The sequence below is a fragment of the Osmerus eperlanus genome, chromosome 3, assembly GCF_963692335.1.
Source record: "Osmerus eperlanus chromosome 3, fOsmEpe2.1, whole genome shotgun sequence".
Classification (NCBI taxonomy): Eukaryota; Metazoa; Chordata; class Actinopteri; order Osmeriformes; family Osmeridae; genus Osmerus; species Osmerus eperlanus.
The window spans coordinates 18154340-18178986 of NC_085020.1; the positions used below are offsets into that span (position 1 = coordinate 18154340).

The 24647-nt window shown below is 41.2% G+C and overlaps 2 protein-coding genes across 3 annotated transcripts; both read right to left on the reverse strand.

The window, feature by feature from the left end:
• Positions 1–5742: 5742 nt before the first annotated feature.
• On the reverse strand, positions 5743–7570 carry kctd12.1 (potassium channel tetramerisation domain containing 12.1). The gene has a single exon (XM_062457662.1). It carries the CDS (start codon positions 7515–7517, stop codon positions 6639–6641), a length of 879 nt encoding a protein of 292 aa, XP_062313646.1. The 5' UTR covers positions 7518–7570; the 3' UTR covers positions 5743–6638.
• A 9331-nt stretch (positions 7571–16901) lies between these two features.
• Positions 16902–20037, reverse strand: LOC134017693 (zinc finger protein 271-like). Of its 2 annotated transcripts, none has more exons than XM_062457644.1 (2): positions 19000–20037; positions 16902–18465 (listed from the first exon to the last, which is right to left on the reverse strand). In XM_062457644.1, exons 1-2 carry the CDS (start codon positions 19726–19728, stop codon positions 17161–17163), a joined length of 2034 nt encoding a protein of 677 aa, XP_062313628.1. In that variant the 5' UTR covers positions 19729–20037; the 3' UTR covers positions 16902–17160. The 2 variants fall into 2 exon arrangements, with proteins under 2 accessions (XP_062313628.1, XP_062313626.1); XM_062457642.1 differs by lacking the exon at positions 19000–20037 and having other exon boundaries at positions 16902–18057; positions 18142–18461.
• Between the last annotated feature and the right edge of the window lie 4610 nt (positions 20038–24647).

Below are 24647 nucleotides of genomic sequence, written 5' to 3' on the forward strand. Positions count from 1 at the left end.
GTCCAGTCAAGCAGGTTCCACCTGAAGACTCAGGAGCGACCCTGGACCAAAAACCTTTAACTTAATAAATGCCCTTAGGGGCTTACCTTTCCGCCTGCGTCGGCCTAACGTCCTCTGCATCATCACAAAGTACAGCTAAAGCTCTTAAAATGGTTTTAGGTAGCTAGGTAGAGTTTGAGTGGAAATGTACATGTATGTGTCTGATAGTACAAAATGATGTTTCTCAGAAAGTCCTCTAGAATAAATATTGTTAACTGGTAAATTACTGACAATTACTGAATGTACAGTGATGCCTTTGAAAGAATCCCTCTACAGGCAAGAACATTTCAGGCATGCCAATATTTCTCAGCCTGCAGCCAAGTGTGGGAGAGGGATGTGGAGGGATGTCATTAGTAGACAGGCAGGCTTTGTGAAGCAAATGGGGCCACTTCAAGGCCAGATATCCAGCAACATATGCAATTTCTCTTTCTTGTTTAACCTCACATCAATATGATGATTCTTCTGTTGTTTGTCCAAAATATGCAATCCAAGCTGAAGGTAGACACCACAGTTTAACAGAATTGCATTTCTATTTTTGAAATGCAATTCTGTTAGACTGTGGTGTCTTGCTTCTGCATTGACCAAAGCCAACAACACTCCAACAAAAAAGCAACATTTTGTTATTTCCAAAAACTTGACTGGATATGATTAGTTGTCAATCAAAAACAGTTTAACAAAGTGCAGAGTAAGTATATTCATTGCATACCCTGCTCTCTCTCTTCTTGTGATTTACTATCAACCCCTTTTTAAAGTGAGAAATTCTCTTCTAACCTTCATGAACTGACCAACCCTAAACCTCCCTCAAAACCTCCCTGTATTAAAATACACTATGCTGCCTACATGTTAACATCTCATTGGCCCTGACAGCTGTGTGTGGCCAAGCATGTGCGTCTTTGTCCTAGTTATCTAGTCAAGCTCTAACCTGTAAACAAGGCCCAGAGATCAGCGTCCATCAGGGAGGAAATAGCCAGACAGATGTGGAACAGATATTACCTCAGGCTCAAAATGTTACCAAGAAGTCACTTGGGAGCTGTTTTGAAGCTAATGTCATGTACATTTACATGACAGTAGAATGTGTGTAGCGCTTGATAAAATGTCTGTGTGTGGGATTGAAGGTTCCAAAGTGTTTATTCTCTGGCTCCCTGTGATGTTGCAGACAGCCGTCCTCTGTGATATCTCATGGAGCTCTCACGACAGTGACTGTCTTCTGTCAGTTCTATCCAACCAACATGTTTGGTTTCATTTTAGGTTTCTTATTTTATTAGTCTCGTTTTGATAATATGTTCTGTATTGTTTTATCTACAGTTTACAGGTTTTACTGATGTAACAGACGAAATGTGAATGCATGTTCCTTTGTCCTCCAAAGGCATCACATTTTGTTTACCATCGCAGCTATGTGTAAAAAGGTGATGAACCCATTTGTATTATACTTTTTTCAGACTTCCTCTTTGTTGTGGATATTTCTAGCAAAGAATCCCCCAGTTTGATCAGATCTGTATTTTGAAATGGGCAACTGTAAATTCTTTGAGAATTCAATCCCGTCCGCTCGACATATAGACTTCAGAGATTTCATGAAAATGTTGCATGCGTACTACTGCCTTCCTAATTGGCTATTACATTGAAGGTATGTTTAGTATTGATTTCTTTCATTCTTTTATGAATTGGTTGTTTACTATTTTTAGGATTCCTCAGGTAGGAAGAAGCCTATTGTTTTTGTTGGCTTTCTTATTATTATTTTCTTCCCAAAACCTTAACTTCTTCGCCCATGCGTAACTTTTTTGCAAATTTGGCACGCTGAAACTAGAGACCATTTATAAACTTCCAGAGCCCTTAGGCCAATTTAGCCCCTTGGTGGCGCTACAGGCCCTGCCCAGATCTACATGATTTCCTCCTTGCTCCATAATTCCAAAATGCCTGAACATTTACATACATGCCTCTTTTCTGATGGTGAACAAAAAAAACTATTGGACACATAACATCAGTCTAATGCATTTTCCTGTACAATGAAATTACTGATGTTTGGGAAACCCTACAAAAATCTTCTCCTCATTGATCATAGATGCAATTGACTGGAATCAATCATGGTCCAACATGTGTAGGATACATGTCTTTACCTTAAGATGTTAAGAAGTAAGGAATGAAATACAAAATGGCTGAATGGTATGCATTTATGTAAATTTCCTCATGATCTTCATAAATGAAATTTAATTTTGGCCAATTGGTTTTAAAACATTACCGGGCTTGAAGATGACATGACACTGTACCAATTAGGAAAGTTTCACCTTGATATGTAAAAAAGAAGACAGATTTAGAGCTGTGTGAACAATATTAAAACAGTTTGAAAATAAATTGGGACCAGAAACATAACTTCCACAGACACAAGTGTGGCAATAGCTCAACAGGAAGGAAAATTGTCAAATAAACTGAAAGGTTGTGATTTGATTCCTGGTTCCACTAAGAATTTAAAGTAGCTATTTTTGTTATCAAATGTTGCACATTGACTTTGCACATTTGTCCCACACCAGGCAAAGGCAAGAGGTGAGATGAGGTCTAGATGGAGGGTTTTCTTAGAGCAGAGGCAAGGTATTGTGTGCTATGTTCTTATGTTTTCAGACATACTCAGTCTTTTTTGTCCACCTTCATTTATTCTATGGATTTGAGATAGTCAGTAGTCTGAAAGTAGTATGAATCCATTGCTCTCCTGTCACCTTTGCAACAGATAATGCTGTGCTACTTCTTTGCCTGTGACACTAAAAAGGGGTGCAGGTCTAGAGTACAGAATATGAAAGACAACTACTCATCCATTACTCCACCACCTATTTCTCCACTGCCTATGGACATGTACAAAGACATAAAGTAAAGCCATTTTTGATGTGCAATTTGGAACATTGTGGACCTTGTGATAAACCAGCGAGACCCTAAAATAAGGAAACAGCTGTTTATGATGGGTGATGAAATTATGAAATTATAACAATGCAAGAGGACTAATGTAGCAATCAGATTCTCTGAACCAAAACCCCCCACAGAAGAACCTTTACTCTGTGCAAGTCAGGCTTAAATGTAAAAGACAAAAAGAAAAACTGTATTAGAAACATCAACAACTAAAAAAACGTCTGGATCAACAGCGGTCTAAAAACAGAATCAACAGGCGTTGCTTTTCCACGCTGGAGGCAACTGCGGGAATCGAAGGACCTGAAAACGACACCATGGTTGTTGTTTTTCTTGTGCTGTGTTGTGGTTCCATTTCTTAGAGAGGCCTGTTGTCCTCTCTCCAGAAACAGCTCCATGAGAATTACAGGCGGTGGATGGCTTAAGGCAGAGGTGGCCTTGCTGAAAAGTCTGGTCACATCGCAGTGACCCTGGGAATGTAGAGAGCATGCTCAAATGAAAGGTCTTCCTAGGGACAGCAATAAACAGTCACTGTACAGTTCACCCACCAAACGTACATGCAAACCCACACACACACACACACACCTCCTGTAATTTTCTGAAGCGCTCTCTGGTCCCTGCTTCATTAGAAAGTCAGCAGGAATGCAATAGGGGTGAGTGGAGAGTGACAGCAACATCTCAGCTGCTCCAAGGCCTAAACCTCTGCTGGCTGCTTGATTGCTACTGATGGGGATGCCTCACAGAATTAGATCATCCCCTGCGAATGGAATGATCAGAAAATAAGAATAAGTATTCGAAAAGAACAGAACACAGTACAGGCGACATACTGTAAAGCTTTGTGAATAAAGTGTACTGTGTATGTTGGTCAATCTCTTTGTCTTATTCCAAAATTGGTCAATTTCCTTATTTATCTCTCTACATCTGTTACTCTGTCACTCTTGGTCGTTTTCTCTTTTCTCTTTCTATCCTTTGTATCTGAAGTAGAGAAAAGGGAATTTTCTTCTCATGTCATATTAGATTTGGTCCACAGTTGTGAAGAGATTTGGAAATAATATCTGTTTACAATATATAGGACTGCATTATATTAGTGAATTTCGTTATTTGAACAGTATAGAGTTGGAATTAGGATGCATTCAGTTTCCCGGAGGAATTTCAGAAGTGACATTCACATCATAGCACATTTTTCTTCCAAGAAAATTGAAAGTCACATTAAAAGATATTTTTGAATCTGAATTGATTTTTTTTTTTTTTATTAAGGCTTTTTATCTTGAAGTCATTGTTCTGATGTGCTAATGAAAACAAGCCATTGTAATACTTTGATGTAGAACAAGTCAGGAAACTGCAAATAATGTTGGATAGGGGCAAAACAGTCTCCCTTTGTAGCTGGTAAGCAGAGTCATGACAGGAAGCTTAACTGAATATGTTGAAAGGGGACCATAGGTGGAGAGAAAGAGAGACTGAAGGTTATTACTGTAAGAGTTGAAGGGCTCCAGGATTTATTGACTGGCAGAATTCTCTTCCATCTTTGTTGCTTTTCATAACCCTCTAGTCTAAACCCTTAATAGAAGCTTTTGATACCCATAGATCAACCCACTATATTCAAAGTTATTGATAACTTGTAATAATATAATATCTCAAGTGACAGTGTGAACCAATGGAAAATTAAAGCACCTGGAGCTAGTATTGAATGAGTTAACTGGTTGAACGAAGCACAACTTTTCTCTGAATTATTGATAACAACATGAGGGATCAATTGATGTCTCCTCTTTTTAGTTTGGTACTCTTTTTGGTTCTCTCTCTATTCACTCCATGTTCTCAGGCCAAGGAGAGTAAAAAACGATTTTCCTCCTCATCTGCTGCCATCTCCTCTCCTCTTGTCTCTTATTTTCTCATCCCCCCCGCATGCCTCTCCTCTCCCCTCCTCTACTTCCCCTTTTCTCCTCTCCCCTCCTTTCCTCCCCTCTCAATTCTTTGCAGCTGCTGATCCCTTTGATTATTTACACTTGAAATGATAATTACATCATAATCTGAGCACAGCTGCGCTATTTACATCTAGACATCACACAGACCAAATTTGTGTGACAAAGAGAGAGGGAAGAACCTGATAGTGTTGTGAAATTAACACCTTAACAGGATTCAGATGGGATGTATGGCACAGCAGGCTGAATTTGTGGTTTATCAAACTAATAACAGACTGGTTAGTGAGTCATGGGCAGTGAGAGGAGAATTTTAGCCTCCATTACTTTACCCACATCAGAGAGAGGATGTACATTTTGCCCTACTTTGGTTTTTTAAATGAGGCCGGCAACATTTCTGAGAATGGTTGTTTTTGCAAATTCACCAAATGAAAATTTTTTATAGGAATCCTGAAACACAAAGCCAGCCAATTTCAATCTGTAACCTTTTGACTCAGTAATTCATTTAAATTGTACATGTCATGTTTTAGTAAACATGAGCTAAAGACCATCAGGATGTGTTTAAAGTCAAATAAATGACCAACCATATTTTTTGAGTAAAAACAAGTATGCATTTCCTTGAATTTCAGATGTGACGTTCACATCTGAAAGTATATATTTTTCTTCCAAGGAAATGGAAAGTCACGGCTAATAATGAGGACCGGGTTGGAAATTCCTAGGCTTGGTAAGGTCATGGGAGACTGGAAGATTCCAGACCTCCACAGAAAAAACACATGTGGGTCAGCTCATCTCACAGAGCAGAAATGAAACTTTATAGTTCAGAATTATAGTTAAATGGAGCAAACAACTAGACATTGGAGTTCTAATTGGTCTGTAAACAATTTTTTTGAAGATAGAAGACTTTATTTTAAATACCTGCTTAAAAACACAACATAACCAATCAAATGCACAGTCTTACAACCAGACTAATTTCAAATACTGTAAAAGACATTCTAGACAAAGAATGTTAATACTTTTCAAATAAATCAAGCAATATTCTGTAAACACATTGCATGATATTGATAAACTGCTGTCTTAGTATTTACTTCACATTGCACAAAGGAGTATGGCTGCAACATTGTCATGCAAGTAAAGGCAGTGATGAGAGAAATACTAAAATTGCTTTTTTTCTCACTCAATGTATTCTCACCCATGCAAATAATTTTCAACACAAACTGTTACTATGTCAGTCCTCCAGAGAAAGTTATAGGTCTAAATTCATTTTTTGAATATATTTATATCATTTCAAATACACATGTTTAAATTCGTAAGTAAAGATACACATTTACCTGTAATTTTCTTCTTCAACATTCATGATGATCTGTTGCATAATCAACATAAGGGGGGCATGTATTTAGAGAACTATGCAAGTGGCATTCTGGACACCCAAAACTAGTTAGCCTACCCAACTATTCATAGTGACGCACATAGTTTAGTATTGCGTTACCAGGATCGATCAAATAGGAGCAATAATAGCCTATTGCCCAGGGATATTTTTTGTCGGCTGTAACACTGCATCGTCTTAGTAGGCTATTAGGCCTCTAAGAACTACAATATTTGTGGTAATTTCATGTACAAATGTTTATTTTCAATATAGACAAACCAGAATGCAAAGGGAGTCAATAAAGACAAACTCTCCTCTCTATGTGCAGAAGGCCAAAATGTTTAGGTTAGTTATATCGACTCAGGTACAAGGACAATGGTAAACATCGGTTTCCCGTTTTCCTCGTATGTTGCTGAGCGCAGATTGCACAGTCAATCCCGACAGAACACGTATTCAGTGTAACTGGTCCAGATTTTATCCTCATTTGGGTCATTGCTGGTGTAGGCACAGGTGCCGGTGGAGCTACAAGCCACCATGTGGAAGCCTACCTCGGTCAGCCTGTCGAAAGCTTGCTCAAGAAAATTAAACTTCAGATAGTACCGTGAGGTGTATCTCTCTGGTGGTCGGTCTGGGTCCCTGCTCTCATTGAGTGTGTCACCGAACACTTCTTTGGCTAAGGATGTCTTTCCACACACGGTGATGCGCGCAACTCTCCTAAATTTGGCGTCGGTTTGGATATCTCTCCCGATAGTGTACGACCCTCGGTATCCAATAGTGATGTAGCCAGACTTTCGGGACTCCAGAGATGGAGAGCGGGCACTGCTACTCACTGCGGACATCATCCTCAAAGTCTCCATGCCAACACTGGATGAGCCAACGCTGCACTGAAGAGTTCCCTCCTCCGTGTCACTTTGACAAATCTCCTCGCTGAGGGAGTCCTCCTTACTCATTTTGGGGCTTAAGCGTTTAGAAAGATCCTTCAACTGGAAAAACTCAGCTTCTCTTTGAAGTCGGCTTTTCTCGGGGAAATAATCTGGCAAAACCAGATTGAGATCCCGTAGGTAATCTAGAATGTAACGGAACAAGAACCCATCCCTGTCCAAAAAATAGCGCCCTTTGCTGTCCCTGGCGAGCTCTTTAGGGGTCTTTTTGCTGAACATTGTCCAGAGAAGCGAGTCTGGGACGGCGACTAAAGTTGAGTGCCTTGTGACATACACCTGTCCGCCAACATTGAGCTCAATAATCTCAGAAAATGGGGACCCACTCTCGGCGCCGTTTGATATTCCCTGCTCCGTGTCCACTAGTGCCATTTTTGAGCAGCAGAGGATGACTGAGGTGAAACTAGAACGATGAAGGGGTAAACGTGGCGGTTTGTTTATTTATCTCCTGCGCTGGTAGGAGGGGTCGACTCGACAGCTGATCCAGAGGTCGTGGTTAACTCTTTACCGACAAAACAAAAAGTAGGCGATTAAATAAAGTAGACCTAATGGCTATCATGCTTGCTGTTCATTTAAATCTGTATAGGTAGTAGCATACCGTATTTAGACAAATATAGGCAAAATCTTTTGTAAGCCTGCATGTTCTTTTTGTTGTTTTTTCGCCCCCCAAGTGCCGTCTTGGATGGCCCTATGGTAGATTAAACACGATAATCGGTCCTGTACAGTGGCCCACTGTGCAAGAAAACATGATAAAGATCTTCTAGGGTGCCCTACCTGTGGAAGAAACGTGATGCAGTGCTCTCTGGGTGACCTACCAGTGGAGAAAACTTGATGCAGTGCCCTCTGGGTGACCTACCAGTGGAGAAAACATGCATTTTATTTGGACCCAAACATAATGAGTCCAACGTATTCAATACCATAAAGCTTTTTGGGGGGCACAAATTCTTGCGGAAAAAACTGGCTTGTGCACGCTCGTATTTACCAAGATGATATCAAACTTATGTCACTGAACTGTACATATGAGTTAAGGGTATACACTATATACAAGGGTATAGTGTATTGTATTGCACACTTCTTGTGTGCAATACAATACAATACTTGAAAAACACACAAAAAAGTGATGAGTAACTCTAACGAGGGGCCTGTGCCCCAGTAGAGCTTTATATCTAGCAACACCACTGTCCCCACCATATGCAGATGGTGTCCTTTAAAAATGTTTTGCCCCTGCTTCTCAGATAGCCTTAGTCGGCCACTGGCTTCTGTAACGAGGAGAGAATCATCACAAATCAAATGAAAGAAAATGTGTATAGCCCTTTTTACAAGCAATGTCACAGAGGGCTTCACATACACCCATATAATTGCCTCTCAACCAACCTAAACCCTCAAGGAAGACAAGGAAGAACCCAGAAAAACTCACAAGAGGAGACAAAATGGAAGAAACCTTGGGAGGAGCTATTCAGTGAGGGGTCCCCTCCATCACACTGTTCACCCATACATCATGCTGAGGTGCGCTGCCAGGGAAAAATAAGGCGCACTGCTTGCTCTTAATCAATTTCAATTGACCGTCCCAAGGCAGAAAGCAGGCCAACACTGACATCTAATGGAATTATGATGGAAATACAACCACTGTAGACATACAAACCCTCTGTATCAGACATAGACCCAGTGACGGACTCATGGAAGGAGTCCCGTGTCCTGTCCCCCCCCCTTGGTTAGGTTGGTCACATAATAGATGTACTCAAAGAAGGTGAACACACTGCTGAGCTTTGGTGGATAAGCCACGTTGCACACCCAGTAGAGCTTGAACAGCTTTTCCACATTTATAGAAAATCGACTTAAAAAGATAAATAAACATTACACAATGATGAACAATGATTTCAGAAAGATACAAACCTACATAGCCTACTTTAAATGTATGGCTATATGGTAGTTTGTGATATCAAATTAATTAGGCTGATGCTACATACATCTTAAAGAGACTGTAAGAATAATGAATTCCCTGGCTTATTGACTGATCTCTCCTATAGGCCTATGTCTTTATATATATATATATATATATATATTAATATTTACATTCATCTCATTCTGCTGGTTTAAAGATCCTGTAAAGTAAATTCCATGTTTTGCTTCTAAGTACTAGCCTACATTATATACGTGTGAAATTAGTTCCTGAAAGCATGTGCAAAGCGCTAAAACTTTGTCACACTGAAATGTGGAGTTAAACCGAAGAACAGTTTCTCTTCCGTTTTCAGATCAGGTTTTAATGCGCGGAGCCCAAAAATGCCCTATCTACGTCATTTCGCCCTATCTACGTCAGATCACTCAATGGCTCCTCCTGCTGTACTGTTATTGTAGCCTACATCAGCTAGCTAGCTAGCTTCAGGATGTCTCCCACCACCCGCAACTGCATCTTCCATGGATGCAAGAACTGCAGCTGCGCTGCAACGCCATTTAAGTTCCCTATTGATAATGAAAGGAAAAATAGGTGGATACATTTTTTTGAAGAGCCACGCTCATGGAAAGCTTCGGATAAACTCCAACAAACTCCAACTCCAACTCTGCACTGACCATTTCACGGCGGACAGTTTTAACATGAACCAGAGACAGACGGGGTTCACCAACACACGGCTTCTCTTGCAGCGTGGAGCCGTACTGAGCATCGCCCCTCCGGCCGTTCATCCTCCGGTCGCACCTGGACCATCCACCGCCGCCAGCAGTTCATCACTCAGTTCTGTGTGCTTGTTAGGGTTCCTCCGGTAGGAGGGAACCTATTGTATTCTTTAGTTTTATTATTATTGGGTGTGCTTTGCCTTCGGCAAGGGCACAACCTTTGTTCTCTCACATATATATTTATTATTGTTTATTTTCGCCCCCCTAAAACTCAGTCAATATTTGGCCTACATAGACAATCTAGGTGTCAAAAGTTTCGTCTTGGTAGCGATTGAGTTGCTTCTATTGGGATTTACGTTCCGTTGCATGGTTTAGGCTCAAGTTAAGTTTTTGTGGCGAAAAGTGAAGCTAACGGTGGCTAATTTGCTAGCCACAGTCACTGACGTTACTAACGTCACTACGTCACGAAAACACGCGTGACTACCTGTAGCAGAACAGTCGTTTCGCATCTGTTAACTTGGGGGATAGCTAGGCTAACTATAGCTTTACTGCAAGGCAGCTGCAGAAACGCCACAGGTAAAGAGGCCAGGGTGATAACTATTTACTCATTTTACTTTGTGATGTGAAACACAATTGTGAAATGTAGTGTACAATATTAGCTGATATTATTAAGGAAGTAGGCCCACATCTACTTTCGGAAACGGTAGTCTACTATTTCACTGAAGCATTAGCATCATGACATTAGCCTCTGTTGCCCGGGCAACACATACTACAGTGGTCTATGATGCATCTGTTTTCAATCGTTAAAATAAACATTCCTCACAAATACATTTTCGTTGTAGGATTTATTATGACATTACATTACAAGTAAACGATTTGTTGGTGACATTATCATTTCCTGTGGTTTCAAACCAGTGTTGCTCACTGCAATGCTGTAGCCTACGCGAGACACACTACAAAACATCTACACAGCTGTTTAGGAAGTCAAACGGCGACAGAACATGTTCGGCACTCCCCTTACTTAAAACAAGTCTTTCAATAGGTGAAACTATCTGCCTACTAACCTGAACTTCATTGCCACAGCCTAAACTTTGTCAATCTGTTCAAGAAAATAATTAATAAAAATTAATAATTAATTTCAGCCTAAACCGTACAACGGAACGTTAAATCGAATTCAACCAACGCAATCGCTACCAAGACGAACACAGCAGTAGTCTAGTACTGTACTGTAGTAGAATTTACCGGGGCAGCTTCTCCACACAGGGCTACATTGCATTTTGCGCTGTTACTGACAATGATCGCTACCAGTGAGTTTTTTTATGAATGAGCGATTTTCCACTAAATAAATGTCAAGCTTATTTACGTTTTTGGGGGCATATTTTCAGTTAGCAGATGGTACTGTTTGAATCGCGATTCCATCTTCTACTGCTGGTAACGTCGTAGAATAATCTTCAAAGGGGGTTCTTTATTCATGAATGAATGCAATATGAGTAGGCTACATGCCTGCAATATCACGAGAAGGGAAAAATTAAAAGGCCGTTTAAGTCATAGAGATTAGGTCAATTTTTACACCGGTCTGCCAAATGTATTCGTTGATTCAGCTATGAGGCTGCCTCTTGCAGGGGAAATGAGAAGACATCATATTTCATTCTACACTTCACTCGTATTTTGAGTTGTAAATAATCAATCAGAAAACAAAAGAATACGCTCACACGTCGAATTGATAGGCTCCCAATTTGATAGGAGCTCTGAAAAAGAGCAGTTCTGAGCATCAAAAAAAGATGCTTTTAAATCTATGTAATCTTTAGCCTATAAATTATAAGTAGGCCCTATGCATTTTTATATAAAATATACCAAATATCAGTTGTAAAAACGTCATTAAAAAACGGACCCCTGTGCAACTGACGCAAGCAAGCAAGCACACCCTACAATTTCCCCAGAAATTGTACCCTCTCTAGTTGGGTGTGCTCAAGCCTTCGGCGAGAGCACAACCTTTGTTCTCTCACATATATATTATTGTGAGAATGCTGTTAACCCTTTGAGGAGTACGTTCTAAATTTCTCGACTGTCCCCCCAGAGTGAGTTCTTTTTGCGCGTGAGTCTCAACGTTCCAGAAATTGATTATGACGCATTAAAATCGAATTTCTATACAATTTCACCATTTCTCGATTCGCATTTGAAAGTGAGCTAGTTTGCACCCCGTATTAGTGACGACTACATTGGTTATTTTGTTTATCCGACCTTCTCGTTACGTATTTCTTCCGCTTCAGGGGATTGGCGAGACCTTCAAAGTTTTGGCTATGATTCTGATGCCAGAAGTACTTGTATAATTCTAATTATACCACCCATATATTTTGCACGATACTGAGATGAAAGCAACTGTTGTATTTCACAAGGTGATGTTTTTGCCAAACTAGCTAGCTCGTAGTGTAGTAAAGTGTCAATCAACAAGTTAGCTGTTGCTAATTTCCTAGGCTATGTTACGTTGTTTGTGTGGTCGGATTATAACGAATACAACATAATTCAGATACACCCAGTCAGTCTAACTTGATTGCTATATATCGTTGTGTTCTCTCTTCCATCTCGTAAACCTACGGAGTTGGCAACCAGACCGTGTTCTCAAAATAAGTTACTGGAAACCAGCAAAACAAAAATTAAACGATGCATTACAATCATAGCACATTAGTCTGACTGGATGCACCTGCATTATTTTGTACTCATTATAATCCGACCACACAAACAACGTAACATAGCCTAGTAAATTAGCAACAACTGCTGATTGTCAACCATGTGAGCCATAGGCAAGACTGGAGAATGACTCCCAGACCCCTTGACGAAAGGCGATCTAGCAAGCTCATGCAGCTTGGATACCTTCAAACCTTGGTTGGCTTCTACTTTTCTGGGAAAACCTTTCTGGTGAGTAGATTATTTATAACCACAAATTACATACACATACCTGTGGCATGATATTGAGATGAAAGCATGACTTGTTGTTTTCCACGATCTGATGTTTTTGCTAGCTAGCTCGTAACTTGCTATGTTTAGTCTAATTAGAGCAAACACAATAATGCAGACATCCATTCTAAATTGATGGCTAGGTTTTGTGATCTCTTGCTACCATCTACTGCCATTCATTTCCGTGTTGATGGAACATTTATTATTCCTCATTTATTGTCAGGCCACAGTTCAAGTATTGCAAAAATGAGGCAAGTGTAATTTGTTTGGAAAATCTAGGCTAGAGCTACTTGATGGAAGACTTTATGCTTATTCACAACTTATTGAAATGACAAGACAGTAATGTATGACTGTAATGTTTCATAGGGTTATGAACACACCTCTTGTCATACCACTTGACTGCCTGCTGTTGACCGTTTTCTATATATTGAACATCTCCCTTTCTAATTTTACAGGTGAATGTGAATGTTGGCCCACACAGGCCCCGTTCCAAGAGACAGAAAATGTTGAAAGAGGGTTGCACTGCTGTACAAATTGTCCATGTATAGTACTACATTGCCATCTCTCAGGTGTGCAGAGCAAGTAAGGTACAAGGCACAAAGCAACCCATCCCTGCTGAACATCAACTAAACCGTTGAACACCTAATTCCTTGGTGTACCAGCAGTGGCTGAAAGCCCATCTCCCATCCCACATCCTCACCACATTGCATAGAGGGACTATAGAGAGCATCCCGAGGAGCTGCATCACGGCCTGGTTTGGAAACTGCACCGCTTCGAACCGCAATTCTGCAGAGGATAGTCAGGACAGCCAAGAAGATAGTTGGGGTCTCTCTTCCCTCCCTCACAAACATACCTAACGGTGCATCCGCAAAGCCACACGCATTGTGGACAAACCCATGCACCCCACATGCACCTGTACATCATCAATATTTTTGCATATGGATGCTACCTCAATAACTAATGTTCACATATGGTATTAGTATATTATGTTTACATTCACATATTGTATATTATCTGTATATTTAGGAGGTTCCCTATATTTTAGCTTATCATATATGTAATCTATGTTCTGTGTACTTATATGTTATGCCAGGTTGTCTTGCGTTGTCTTGTGGTTCCTGTGTAAAGGTCCTAAATATAGCCAGTACATCACACAACTCAAACATGCTGTACATGTTTGAGTTGTGATATGTTTTATGGCTCAATGTTTGTGCTAATGATATTCATTGATATGTAACGTGAGAGTGACGTGATTGTACCCTTTCCTGGACATGTACCTGAAACGAATTCAAGGATGCTGTGGTAAAAATTAAGAAACGTGTTTGTGTGGGTTTTTTATAGGTTGTTGCGAATTAGGGGTATAACTTTACTGTCATTACTGTTCCGAATTTGAAATATTCATATAAGTGAATCCACAGTGATCGGATATGGTATAGGATCGTTTGTAGCTGTCGACAAGCTAACTTGGCTATTTCCGATAATATAGGCTGCCATGTTTTTTGTTTTGATCAGTACTCAATGCATTGTGGGTGTCAAAGGGTCAACGAGATAACCTACTGTTCTCACGAGAAAATAATGAGGTGTACGGGGTAAAGTGGTACATCATCAAAGTTCATCTTTGTTGCCGGAACACAAAGAAATCCAAGATGGCCGCAAGTAAATACGAGACGAAAGACAGACGAATGTCGGATGTTTTAGATGCATACTTGTGAATGTATATCTATTATTTTCGATCTATGGTTGGTTGTACAATAGTAAAATATGTTGAAAGTGATAGCCAAGTCAAGGAATACAGATAATATTATGGTTTACTAGGTGACGTGAGTAAAGCGTGAGTTATTTTTGGTTAGCTGTTAGCTAACATTAGCTAACTAAATTGTCTGAACGTTTACATATGGATAATAAAGGTATACTTTTGCGAAATATACAGTACATTGAGACTTATGTTTATAATATACACGTAGGCTACTGCTGAAGGCTTTCTTGTTACGTAATAAGCCAAACTGGACATTCTAAGGACGCGTTCGAAATCACACCTGTGTGATCGTACTCCCCAGGGCCCACCCAGAACAAATCACACAGGTGTGATCGTACTCCTCAAATACATTTTATATGTGGCCCCCCCCTTTTTAAGGGACCAAAAGTAATTGGACAATTGGCTGCTCAGCTGTTCCATGGCCAGGTGTATGTTATTCCCTCATGGGAGTTCGTTATTTCATTGACAAGGAGCAGATAAAAGGTCTAGAGTTCATTTCAAGTATGGTATTTGTGTTTGGAATCTGTTGCTGTCAACTCTCAATATGAAGTCCAAAGAGCTGTCACCATCAGTGAAGCAAGCCATCGTTAGGCTGAAAAATCAAAACAAACCTATCAGAGAGATAGCAAAAACATTAGGTGTGGCCAAATCAACTGTTTGGTACATTCTTAAAAAGAAAGAACGCACTGGTGAGCTCAGCAACACCAAAAGACCCGGAAGACCACGGAAAACAACTGTGGTGGATGACAGAAGAATTCTTTCCCTGGTGAAGAAAAACCCCTTCACAACAGTTGGCCAGATCTAGAACACTCTCCAGGAGGTAGGCGTATCTGTGTCCAAGTCAAAAATTAAGAGAAGACTTCACCAGAGTAAATACAGAGGGTTCACCACAAGATGTAAACCATTGGTGAGTCTCAAAAACAGGAAGACCAGATTAGAGTTTGCCAAAAAACATCTAAAAGACCCTGTACAGTTCTGGAACAACATCCTATGGACAGATGAGACCAAGATCAACTTGTACCAGAATGATGGGAAGAGAAGAGTATGGAGAAGGGAAGGAACTGCTCATGATCCAAAGCATACCACCTCATCAGTGAAGCATGGTGGAGGTAGTGTTATGGCGTGGGCATGTATGGCTGCCAATGGAACTGGTTCCCTTGTATTTATCGATGATGTGACTGCTGACAAAAGCAGTAGGATGAATTCTGAAGTGTTTCGGGCAATATTATCTGCTCAGATTCAGCCAAATGCTTCAGAACTCATAGGACGGCGCTTCACAGTGCAGATGGACAATGACCCGAAGCATACTGCGAAAGCAACCAAAGAGTTTTTTAAGGCAAAGAAGTGGAATGTTCTGCAATGGCCAAGTCAATCACTTGACCTAAATCCAATTGAGCATGCATTTCACTTGCTAAAGACAAAACTGAAGGGAAAATGCCCCAAGAACAAGCAGGAACTGAAGACAGTTGCAGTAGAGGCCTGGCAGAGCATCACCAGGGACGAAACCCAGCGTCTGGTGATGTCTATGGGTTCCAGACTTCAGGCTGTCATTGACTGCAAAGGATTTGCAACCAAGTATTAAAAGTGTCAATTAGATTTATGATTATGTTAGTTTGTCCAATTATTTTTGGTCCCTTAAAAAGGGGGGGGGGCACATATAAAATGTGTTGTAATTCCTACACCGTTCACCTGATTTGGATGTAAATACCCTGAAATTAAAGCTGAAAGTCTGCACTTAAAGCACATCTTGATTGTTTGATTTCAAATCCATTGTGGTGGTATACAGAGCCAAAATGATGAAAATTGTGTCAATGTCCAAATATTTATGGACCTAACTGTGTAAAAGAAAGTAATTTTCTATTACAACCCTTTTATTTCAGAACCATCCAGGAGGCAGGAGAGAAGGGTGTAAACTGCTGTTATCAGGCTATCATCTTGTAAATAGGACAATAAACCCCTTTGTTTCAGAACCACCCCAGTCTCTTGACCCTTTACTTGCAAATGTAAATACAGAGAAGTGTGTTGTATTCTTCAACAATGGATAAAGATCAGTGTGCATTGGACGACTTATCATCAAATTCAAATCAAGTTTATTTGTATAGCCATTTTTACAAGCGATGTCACAGAGGGCTTGACATACGCCCATAGAACTGCCCCTAACCAACCGTAACCCTTTAGAAAGACAAGGAAAATTTGAGAACAAATAGAAGAAACCTTGCGAGGAGCAGTTCAGTGCTCCCCTCCTCCAAAGACAGTTGGTGAACAAAAGGTGCAGAACACAGGTTGTTCTGCACTCTGGATGTGCATCTTGAGGCTTCTGGATGAGGAAAGGCTCTTCCCACAGGTATCACAGTGATGTGTCTCCATAACTCAGCTCTCTCTTTGTTCTCTGTCTGGTCTCTCTGGATCCTGTATCTAGTCTCTGGAAGCCCTGTCCCTCGCCCTGTTTGCATGTGTGTTCTGTCTTGTGTGTTTGTCTAGTGTTACGGCGTTTCTCCCTAGACAAGGTTCCTAACACAGGCTAAAAAGTATTACATCAATAAAAGTTGATCAACAAAATGGAAGAAACCTTGAGGAGCAGTCTAACAGCAGAGGATTTTAGATTTTTTAGTTGTAGGCCGGTAGTTCTTCCAGCTGTGGGTCATACAGAAGTTCTCTCAGGTGGTGACTGCTGGGACAGCTTGGCCCCAGACATCACTGCTTTGGGGGTTTTCTATTGTGGACATGCAGGTGACGCTTCAGATGGCTACTTGTTTTACCTGAATAGTCACAGAGGTCACAGCTGTAGGGCTTCTCTCCAGTGTGGATCCTGCTGTGAACTGTTAAATTGCCAGCACGGCTAAAGGTTTTACCACAGAGGTCACAGCTGTGGGGCTTCTCTCCAGTGTGGATCCTGCTGTGAGCTGTGAAATTGCCAGCATGGCTAAAGGTTTTACCACAGAGGTCACAGCTGTAGGGCTTCTCTCCAGTGTGGATTCTGAGGTGAGTTCTCAAAGTGGAAGCCTGACTAAAGGTTTTACCACAGAGGTCACAGCTGTAGGGCTTCTCTCCAGTGTGGATCCTGCTATGAGCTCTGAAAGGGCCAGCCTGGCTAAAGGTTTTACCACAGAGGTCACAGCTGTACGGCTTCTCTCCATTGTGGATCCTGCTGTGAGCTCTGAAAGGGCCAGCCTGGCTAAAGGTTTTACCACAGACATCACAGCTGTAGGGCTTCTCTCCAGTGTGGATTCTGATGTGAATTGTTAAACTGCTACCACTGCTAAAGGTTTTATCACAGAGGTCACAGCTGTAGGGCTTCTCTCCAGTGTGGATTCTGCGGTGAGTTCTCAAAGTGAAAGCCTGACTAAAGGTTTTACCACAGAGGTCACAGCTGTAGGGCTTCTCTCCAGTGTGGATTCTGCGGTGAATTGTGAAACTGCTACCACTGCTAAAGGTTTTATCACAGAGGTCACAGCTGTAGGGCTTCTCTCCAGTGTGGATTCTGCGGTGAGTTCTCAAAGTGGAAGCCTGACTAAAGGTTTTACCACAGAGGTCACAGCTGTAGGGCTTCTCTCCAGTGTGGATCCTGCTATGAGCTCTGAAAGGGCCAGCCTGGCTAAAGGTTTTACCACAGAGGTCACAGCTGTAGGGCTTCTCTCCATTGTGGATCCTGCTATGAGCTCTGAAAGGGCCAGCCTGGCTAAAGGTTTTACCACAGACATCACAGCTGTAGGGCTTCTCTCCAGTGTGGATTCTGCGGTGAATTGTGAAACTGCTACCACTGCTAAAGGTTTTATCACAGAGGTCACAGCTGTAGGGCTTCTCTCCAGTGTGGGTTCTGCGGTGAATTGTGAAACTGTTAGCATGGCTAAAGGTTTTACCACAGAGGTCACAGCTGTAGGGCTTCTCTCCAGTGTGGATTCTGCAGTGATCTGTGAAACTGCTAGCACGGCTAAAGGTTTTATCACAGAGGTCACAGCTGTAGGGCTTTTCTCCAGTGTGGATCATGCGGTGAACAGTGAAATGGTTAGCTCTGCTAAAGGTTTTTTCACGAGTTCAGTAATCACACCGTAGATTGAATAGATAGCTTTTATTGAAGCAGAGCTGGTAGCAGAGCTGGTAGCAGAGCCAAGCCCGATGGTGGAGGAGGCCGGTAGCAGAGCCGGGCCTGGTGTCCGGGCATGGACTCGGGGTGTGGTGGAGAGTCCTAATGGGTCACGGCCGAGCAGCAGCTCAAGCAGATCCCCTGGGAAGCCTGGATAGATGACAGGGAGAAGCAGAGAAGGGAAGGGTGGGAGGGTGACAACAACATGCTAGCACAGGGACCAGAGGAATGGAAGATACTTTATACAGAACTCTTAATTGACCAAAGGGAGTTTGGTCGCATTCTTCCGTGCTTTACTGGGCTGATTCGTATTAGTTTGATTGGAGAAGGAGGAGTCTTGGTGTGCCACCTTCCTCCCGAACTTTAGTTAACCCTTTCAGGCCTAACTCCATATCACAGAGGTCACAGCTGTAGGGCTTCTCTCCAGTGTGGATCCTGAGGTGATTTCTCAAAGTGGAAGTCTGGCCAAAGGTTTTACCACAGAGGTCACAGCTGTAGGGCTTCTCTCCAGTGTGGATTCTGCGGTGAATTGTGAAACTGCTACCACTGCTAAAGGTTTTATCACAGAGGTCACAGATGTAGGGCTTCTCTCCAGTGTGGATTCTGCGGTGAATTGTTAAACTGCTAGCACGGCTAAAGGTTTTACCACAGAGGTCACAGCTGTAGGGCTTCTCTCCAGTGTGGATCCTGAGGTGATTTCTCAAAGTGGAAGTCTGGCCAAAGGTTTTACCACAGAGGTCACAGCTGTAGGGCTTCTCTCCAGTGTGGATTCTGCAGTGATCTGTGAAACTGCTAGCACGGCTAAAGGTTTCATCACAGCGGTCACAGCTGTAGGGCTTTTCTCCAGTGTGGATCATGCGGTGAACAGTGAAATGGTTAGCTCTGCTAAAGGTTTTATCACAGAGGTCACAGCTGTAGGGCTTCTCTCCAGTGTGGATCCTGAGGTGATTTCTCAAAGTGGAAGTCTGGCCAAAGGTTTTACCACAGAGGTCACAGCTGTAGGGCTTCTCTCCAGTGTGGATTCTGCGGTGAATTGTTAAACTGCTAGCACGGCTAAAGGTTTTACCACAGAGGTCAAAGCTGTAGGGCTTCTCTCCAGTGTGGATCTTCATGTGCATCTTGAGGCTTCTGGATGAGGAAAGGCTCTTCCCACAGGTATCACAGTGATGTGTCTCCATAACTCAGCTCTCTCTTTGTTCTCTGTCTGGTCTCTCTGGATCCTGTATCTAGTCTCTGGAAGCTTGTTTCTCTCTGGTTGATCCTCTGTCTGGTTACTACTGTTTCTGGTTGAGTCTCTCTATGGTTGAGTCTCTCTCTGTAGTCTCTCTGGTCGAGTCTCTGTAGTCTCTCTGGAGCCTTAAGGTGTCTTCTCTGTCAAGTCTCCGCCCATGATCAAGTATGATTGGCCAGTAGGGGATCTGGAAGAAACAGTTCCAAGTTAGAGAACTCAGATTTTACATTTGAAGGAACTCTTTTGTCTGTCGTAATGTTCACTTTGCATATGTAATGTTGATCATTTGGTGAGAGGTGTATGTTTCTCTGATTTATTTTTACTGGAGAAACGCACAACACTCTGATAAAAACGTTATCTCTGGCATACAACTCCTCATAGTAATTTGGTTCTTCAAAATAATAATAGCCTATATGATTAATTACTACACAATAAGCATTACATCTAAATTAACAAGAAAATGACTTTGGATTGGAATTGCAAAGTTTTAAATCCAAAAATATTAATATACTCTATTGCATGTGTCTTATTTACTATTTAAATAAGGAAAGTTACAACATAGAAAATAAATTACGGAGTGTTTATGAGCACTCAACCAGAGCCTGTTTAAGGAGAGCCTGTCCACTCCACTGTACCTAATTGTGTTGCAGCTCCACCATAGTTCCACTGGGGGTGATCGCGAGCGACATGTCATGACATGCTTCAATAGCCAAACAAATGTCCTGGTGCACGTAACTCTGTCAGGCTATTGCATTTTGTACTTCTGTCGATCAATTTCTTGTTAGTTACTGCATCCATTCAGCAACGAAGTGTAGTACCAACCCTTTCCGTTTTGAGTTAATGTAATGCGTTTTTGAGTTAATGTAAGGTCGTTTCCCATTTGGGGGAGCGTGTCCTTGTATTGGGGGGAGGTCAGCAAGTCATCCTATTTGGGGGGAGTTGACTGGTATTTGGGGGGAGTGTTTTCATTTAGGGGCTGCACTCATGTTAGTGGGTGTGATTTGCACTTCAGGGCCACCGTAAGAAGTCCATTAAAGGCTTCTTCCGCAGGATCTCTGCAGCTCTCTCCAAGGCGTTCTGTTGTAGCTGCATGACTCACCAGTAGAGGCAGCCGCCTGCTTCCTGACCTGACTTCAGCGACAGAGAGAACCTGTCCCTTCAACAACCACCGTAGCAATTTCCCACTCTAAAATGCATAGAGCTAGTAATACTTCTAATGTTTTAATAAAGAAAAAAAAACATTGGCATTCATTTCATACCTCCCTTGTAATTGCTAAGCTGTTTGTGTTTAGGGTTGTGACATCTCCATATCAGGACTGCAGCCACACAAAGGCCAATTATTGTGTGTCACATTAATAGTACACATCCACTTTACTTTAGCATTTATAAAGTTTTTAGACACATATAGTTTGGTCAAGTTTGTCTGTGTTGAGAATGTTAGGTATTTCAGGATAACTTACTTACTTAACTTACTGTTTCACAATTAACATTGTTTACGTATTTTTGTCATTGGGTGTGCTTTGCCTTCGGCAAGGGCACAACCTTTGTTCTCTCACATATATATTATTTATTGGGTGTGCTCAAGCCTTCGGCGAGAGCACAACCTTTGTTCTCTCACATATATATTATTGTGAGAATGCTGTTAAGCATTCTCACTATTGTTTTCCTGTTTCTCTTTATTATTAGGTTCCTCCGGTAGGAGGGAACCTATTGTTATTGTTGGTATTCTTATTAGGTTCCTCCGGTAGGAGGGAACCTATTGTTATTGTTGGTATTCTTATTATTAGGTTCCTCCGGTAGGAGGGAACCTAGTGTTATTGTTGGTATTCTTATTAGGTTCCTCCGGTAGGAGGGAACCTATTGTTATTGTTGGTATTCTTATTCTTATTATTATTTTTCTTTTCCTTGCGCCCCAATATCTCAAAAAGTCCCTTGTCATAAATTTTCTAATTTGGCACATTGATACTACATCCAAGTGGGTACCCCCACACCAAATATGGGCCACATCGGACCATAGGGGGCGCCACAGGCCACGCCCAAAAGTCCGATTTTCAAAGTGATGGCATTTCCACCCCATTGCTCCAATTCTTCTGAAACTTGGTGTGCATGCCTCATTTTTCATGAGGAACAAAAAAGCCTCAAGGACTCATAAGGTCCGCCATGATGGATTTTCCTGTACTGTGATAATTTGGGAAAACCTTCAAAATTCCTCTTCTCTTGAACCAAAGGTGAAATTGACTTGAAATTTGGTACAGATATGTATCATTGACGTATTTAAAAACGTTACTTAAGGCAATTGAATCAAGTACAAAATGGCTGAAATGGGTGTATTTATGTAAATGTCCACATTGCCTCAATATGTTTGTGTCACTAAATCAAATGTATTTTTGAAGGATGGTTCAAACCTAATAAGCTTTAAGGTGACATGCCTCTGAAGTACCATGCAAAGTTTCACCTTGATATGTCAAAATATGACTGAATTACAGCTGTTTGAACTTGGACCAAATCTGACAATGCTCGCCATTGGAGAAACAGCTTTTTTTAATTATCCAGTTTTGTGTAATCCATGTCTGGGAATGGCTCAATTGGCTGGTAAGCAAATGGTTGTAGGTTCAAAACCAGTCAGAAGCATAGTTTTTAATTTTTTATTCTGGCAAAACGGTTTCTAGTCTTCCGATCAATCCTCCGGTTGTAAAAACATAGCAATGTGTGTTTATTTGAGCCCATCAGAACACTCTGATCATCTGTTTAGCGAGACTGTGTAAACCACTGCAAAACAAGCCAGGTTCACCACAGTAGCTAGCTACTTGTAGTCTACGCATGGTAGAGATAACTCTAATGGTTTTCTCTAATGAAGTCAATTGATTGTTCAGGTGGATCCCTTGCCTGTTGCACAAATTCATTTCAGTAACTTAAGCCAGGACACATTCCCACTGATGCTAGGCATGATTTAAAATTCCCTTCCATGACAAGTTATGGCACTCCAAACAACCTGTTTAAAAAAACGATGAGAAAGTTATTCTTTACAGCAGCAACCCAGTCATCCCGTTGTCCCGTTTTTATAGGAAATGTACAAGCAGTTTCAAATTAGGCTGAATCTAACAACACTTACCACAGGAGAAACAGCTTACTTTTTTATACAGTAACTGAACATGACAATATTCAACACTGAGAATAGGGCTGGGATGGTGACCTGTAAAGTATAAGGTTGTAGGTTGGAATCCAGCCATAGTCTTTTGGCCTGTCATAATTTTGATTATCTGTTTAGTTCAACAGGATGACATCATTCTGAAATACGATGCACAATTTCATGCAATTTCACCTTGAAATGTCAACCGTTTCTTAACCTTTGTCCAAAAGCTGACCAAAGCTAATACTCTGCCCTTTCTATTCATACAATCTCAACAGTTGGTATGTAGCAGAGAGGATAGAGAGACTGACTTGTAACCTTAGGCTCATGAGTTCAAATCCCCATTCAGCCAGTTGTTGGCCAAACATGAAGTAGTTTTGCTCCCTTGTTGTCCAACTCTCGATCTTCTGCAGTGTACATGTTTATAATATTTTGCCATTTTGCGGAGGAACTCGCATCGCTGCTTGCAGCTATATTTATTAGGTTCCTCCGGTAGGAGGGAACCTATTGTTATTGTTGGTATTCTTATTCTTATTATTATTTTTCTTCTCCTTGCGCCCCAATATCTCAAAAAGTCCCTTGTCATAAATTTTCTAATTTGGCACATTGATACTACATCCAAGTGGGTACCCCAACACCAAATATGGGCCACATCGGACCATAGGGGGCGCCACAGGCCACGCCCAAAAGTCCGATTTTCAAAGTGATGGCATTTCCACACCATTGCTCCGATTCTTCTGAAACTTGGTGTGCATGCCTCATTTTTCATGAGGAACAAAAAAGCCTCAAGGACCCATAAGGTCCGCCATGATGGATTTTCCTGTACTGTGATAATTTGGGAAAACCTTCAAAATTCCTCTTCTCTTGAACCAAAGGTGAAATTGACTTGAAATTTGGTACAGATATGTATCATTGACGTATTTAAAAACGTTACTTAAGGCAATTGAATCAAGTAAAAAATGGCTGAAATGGGTGTATTTATGTAAATGTCCACATTGCCTCAATATGTTTGTGTCACTAAATCAAATGTATTTTTGAAGGATGGTTCAAACTTAATAGGCTTTAAGGTGACATGCCCCTGAAGTACCATGCAAAGTTTCACCTTGATATGTCGAAATTTGACTGAATTACAGCTGTTTGAACTTGGACCAAATCTGACAATGCTCGCCATTGGAGAAACAGCTTTTTTTATTATCCAGTTTTGTGTAATCCATGTCTGGGAATGGCTCAATTGGCTGAGATGTGCTGGTAAGCAAAGGGTTGTAGGTTCAAAACCAGTTAGAGGCATTGTTTTTCAATCGATCAATCCTCCGGTTGTAAATTGATTTAAAATTCCCTTCCATGACAAGTTATGGCACTCCAAACAACCTTTTTTTTAAAACGATGAGAAAGTTATTCTATACAGCAGCAACCCAGTTTGATTACTTGTTTAGTTAAACAGGCAGACATCATTCTGAAATACCATGCACAATTTCATGCAATTTCACCTTGAAATGTCAACCATTTCTTAACCTTTGTCCCAAAGCTGACCAAAAACTAATACTCATATCACGCAGTCGGAGCACAGCTAGATAATCAGCGTCAGCACCCTTGGGTACCCAGCATGCAGTGCGGCGTGTCAAAAAACGCAAAGACTTGTGGAAAATAGTTTGGTTACAACAGCCGTGCGAGGGATTTCAGTTGTTGTGTTCGTTCAGTTAGATGTTTGTAGTGTTATTGTTGGTTAGTTAATATAA

Bases quoted from the DNA above. Each gene is read 5' to 3' on its own strand.
- kctd12.1 (XM_062457662.1), bottom strand. From the start codon at position 7,517: ATGGCACTAGTGGACACGGAGCAGGGAATATCAAACGGCGCCGAGAGT.
- LOC134017693 (XM_062457644.1), bottom strand. From the start codon at position 19,728: ATGGAGACACATCACTGTGATACCTGTGGGAAGAGCCTTTCCTCATCC. The intron at 18,466-18,999 runs AGAAATCACCTC...GCTAACCATTTC, and splicing joins TTGGCCAGACTTCCACTTTG to ACTGTTCACCGCATGATCCA.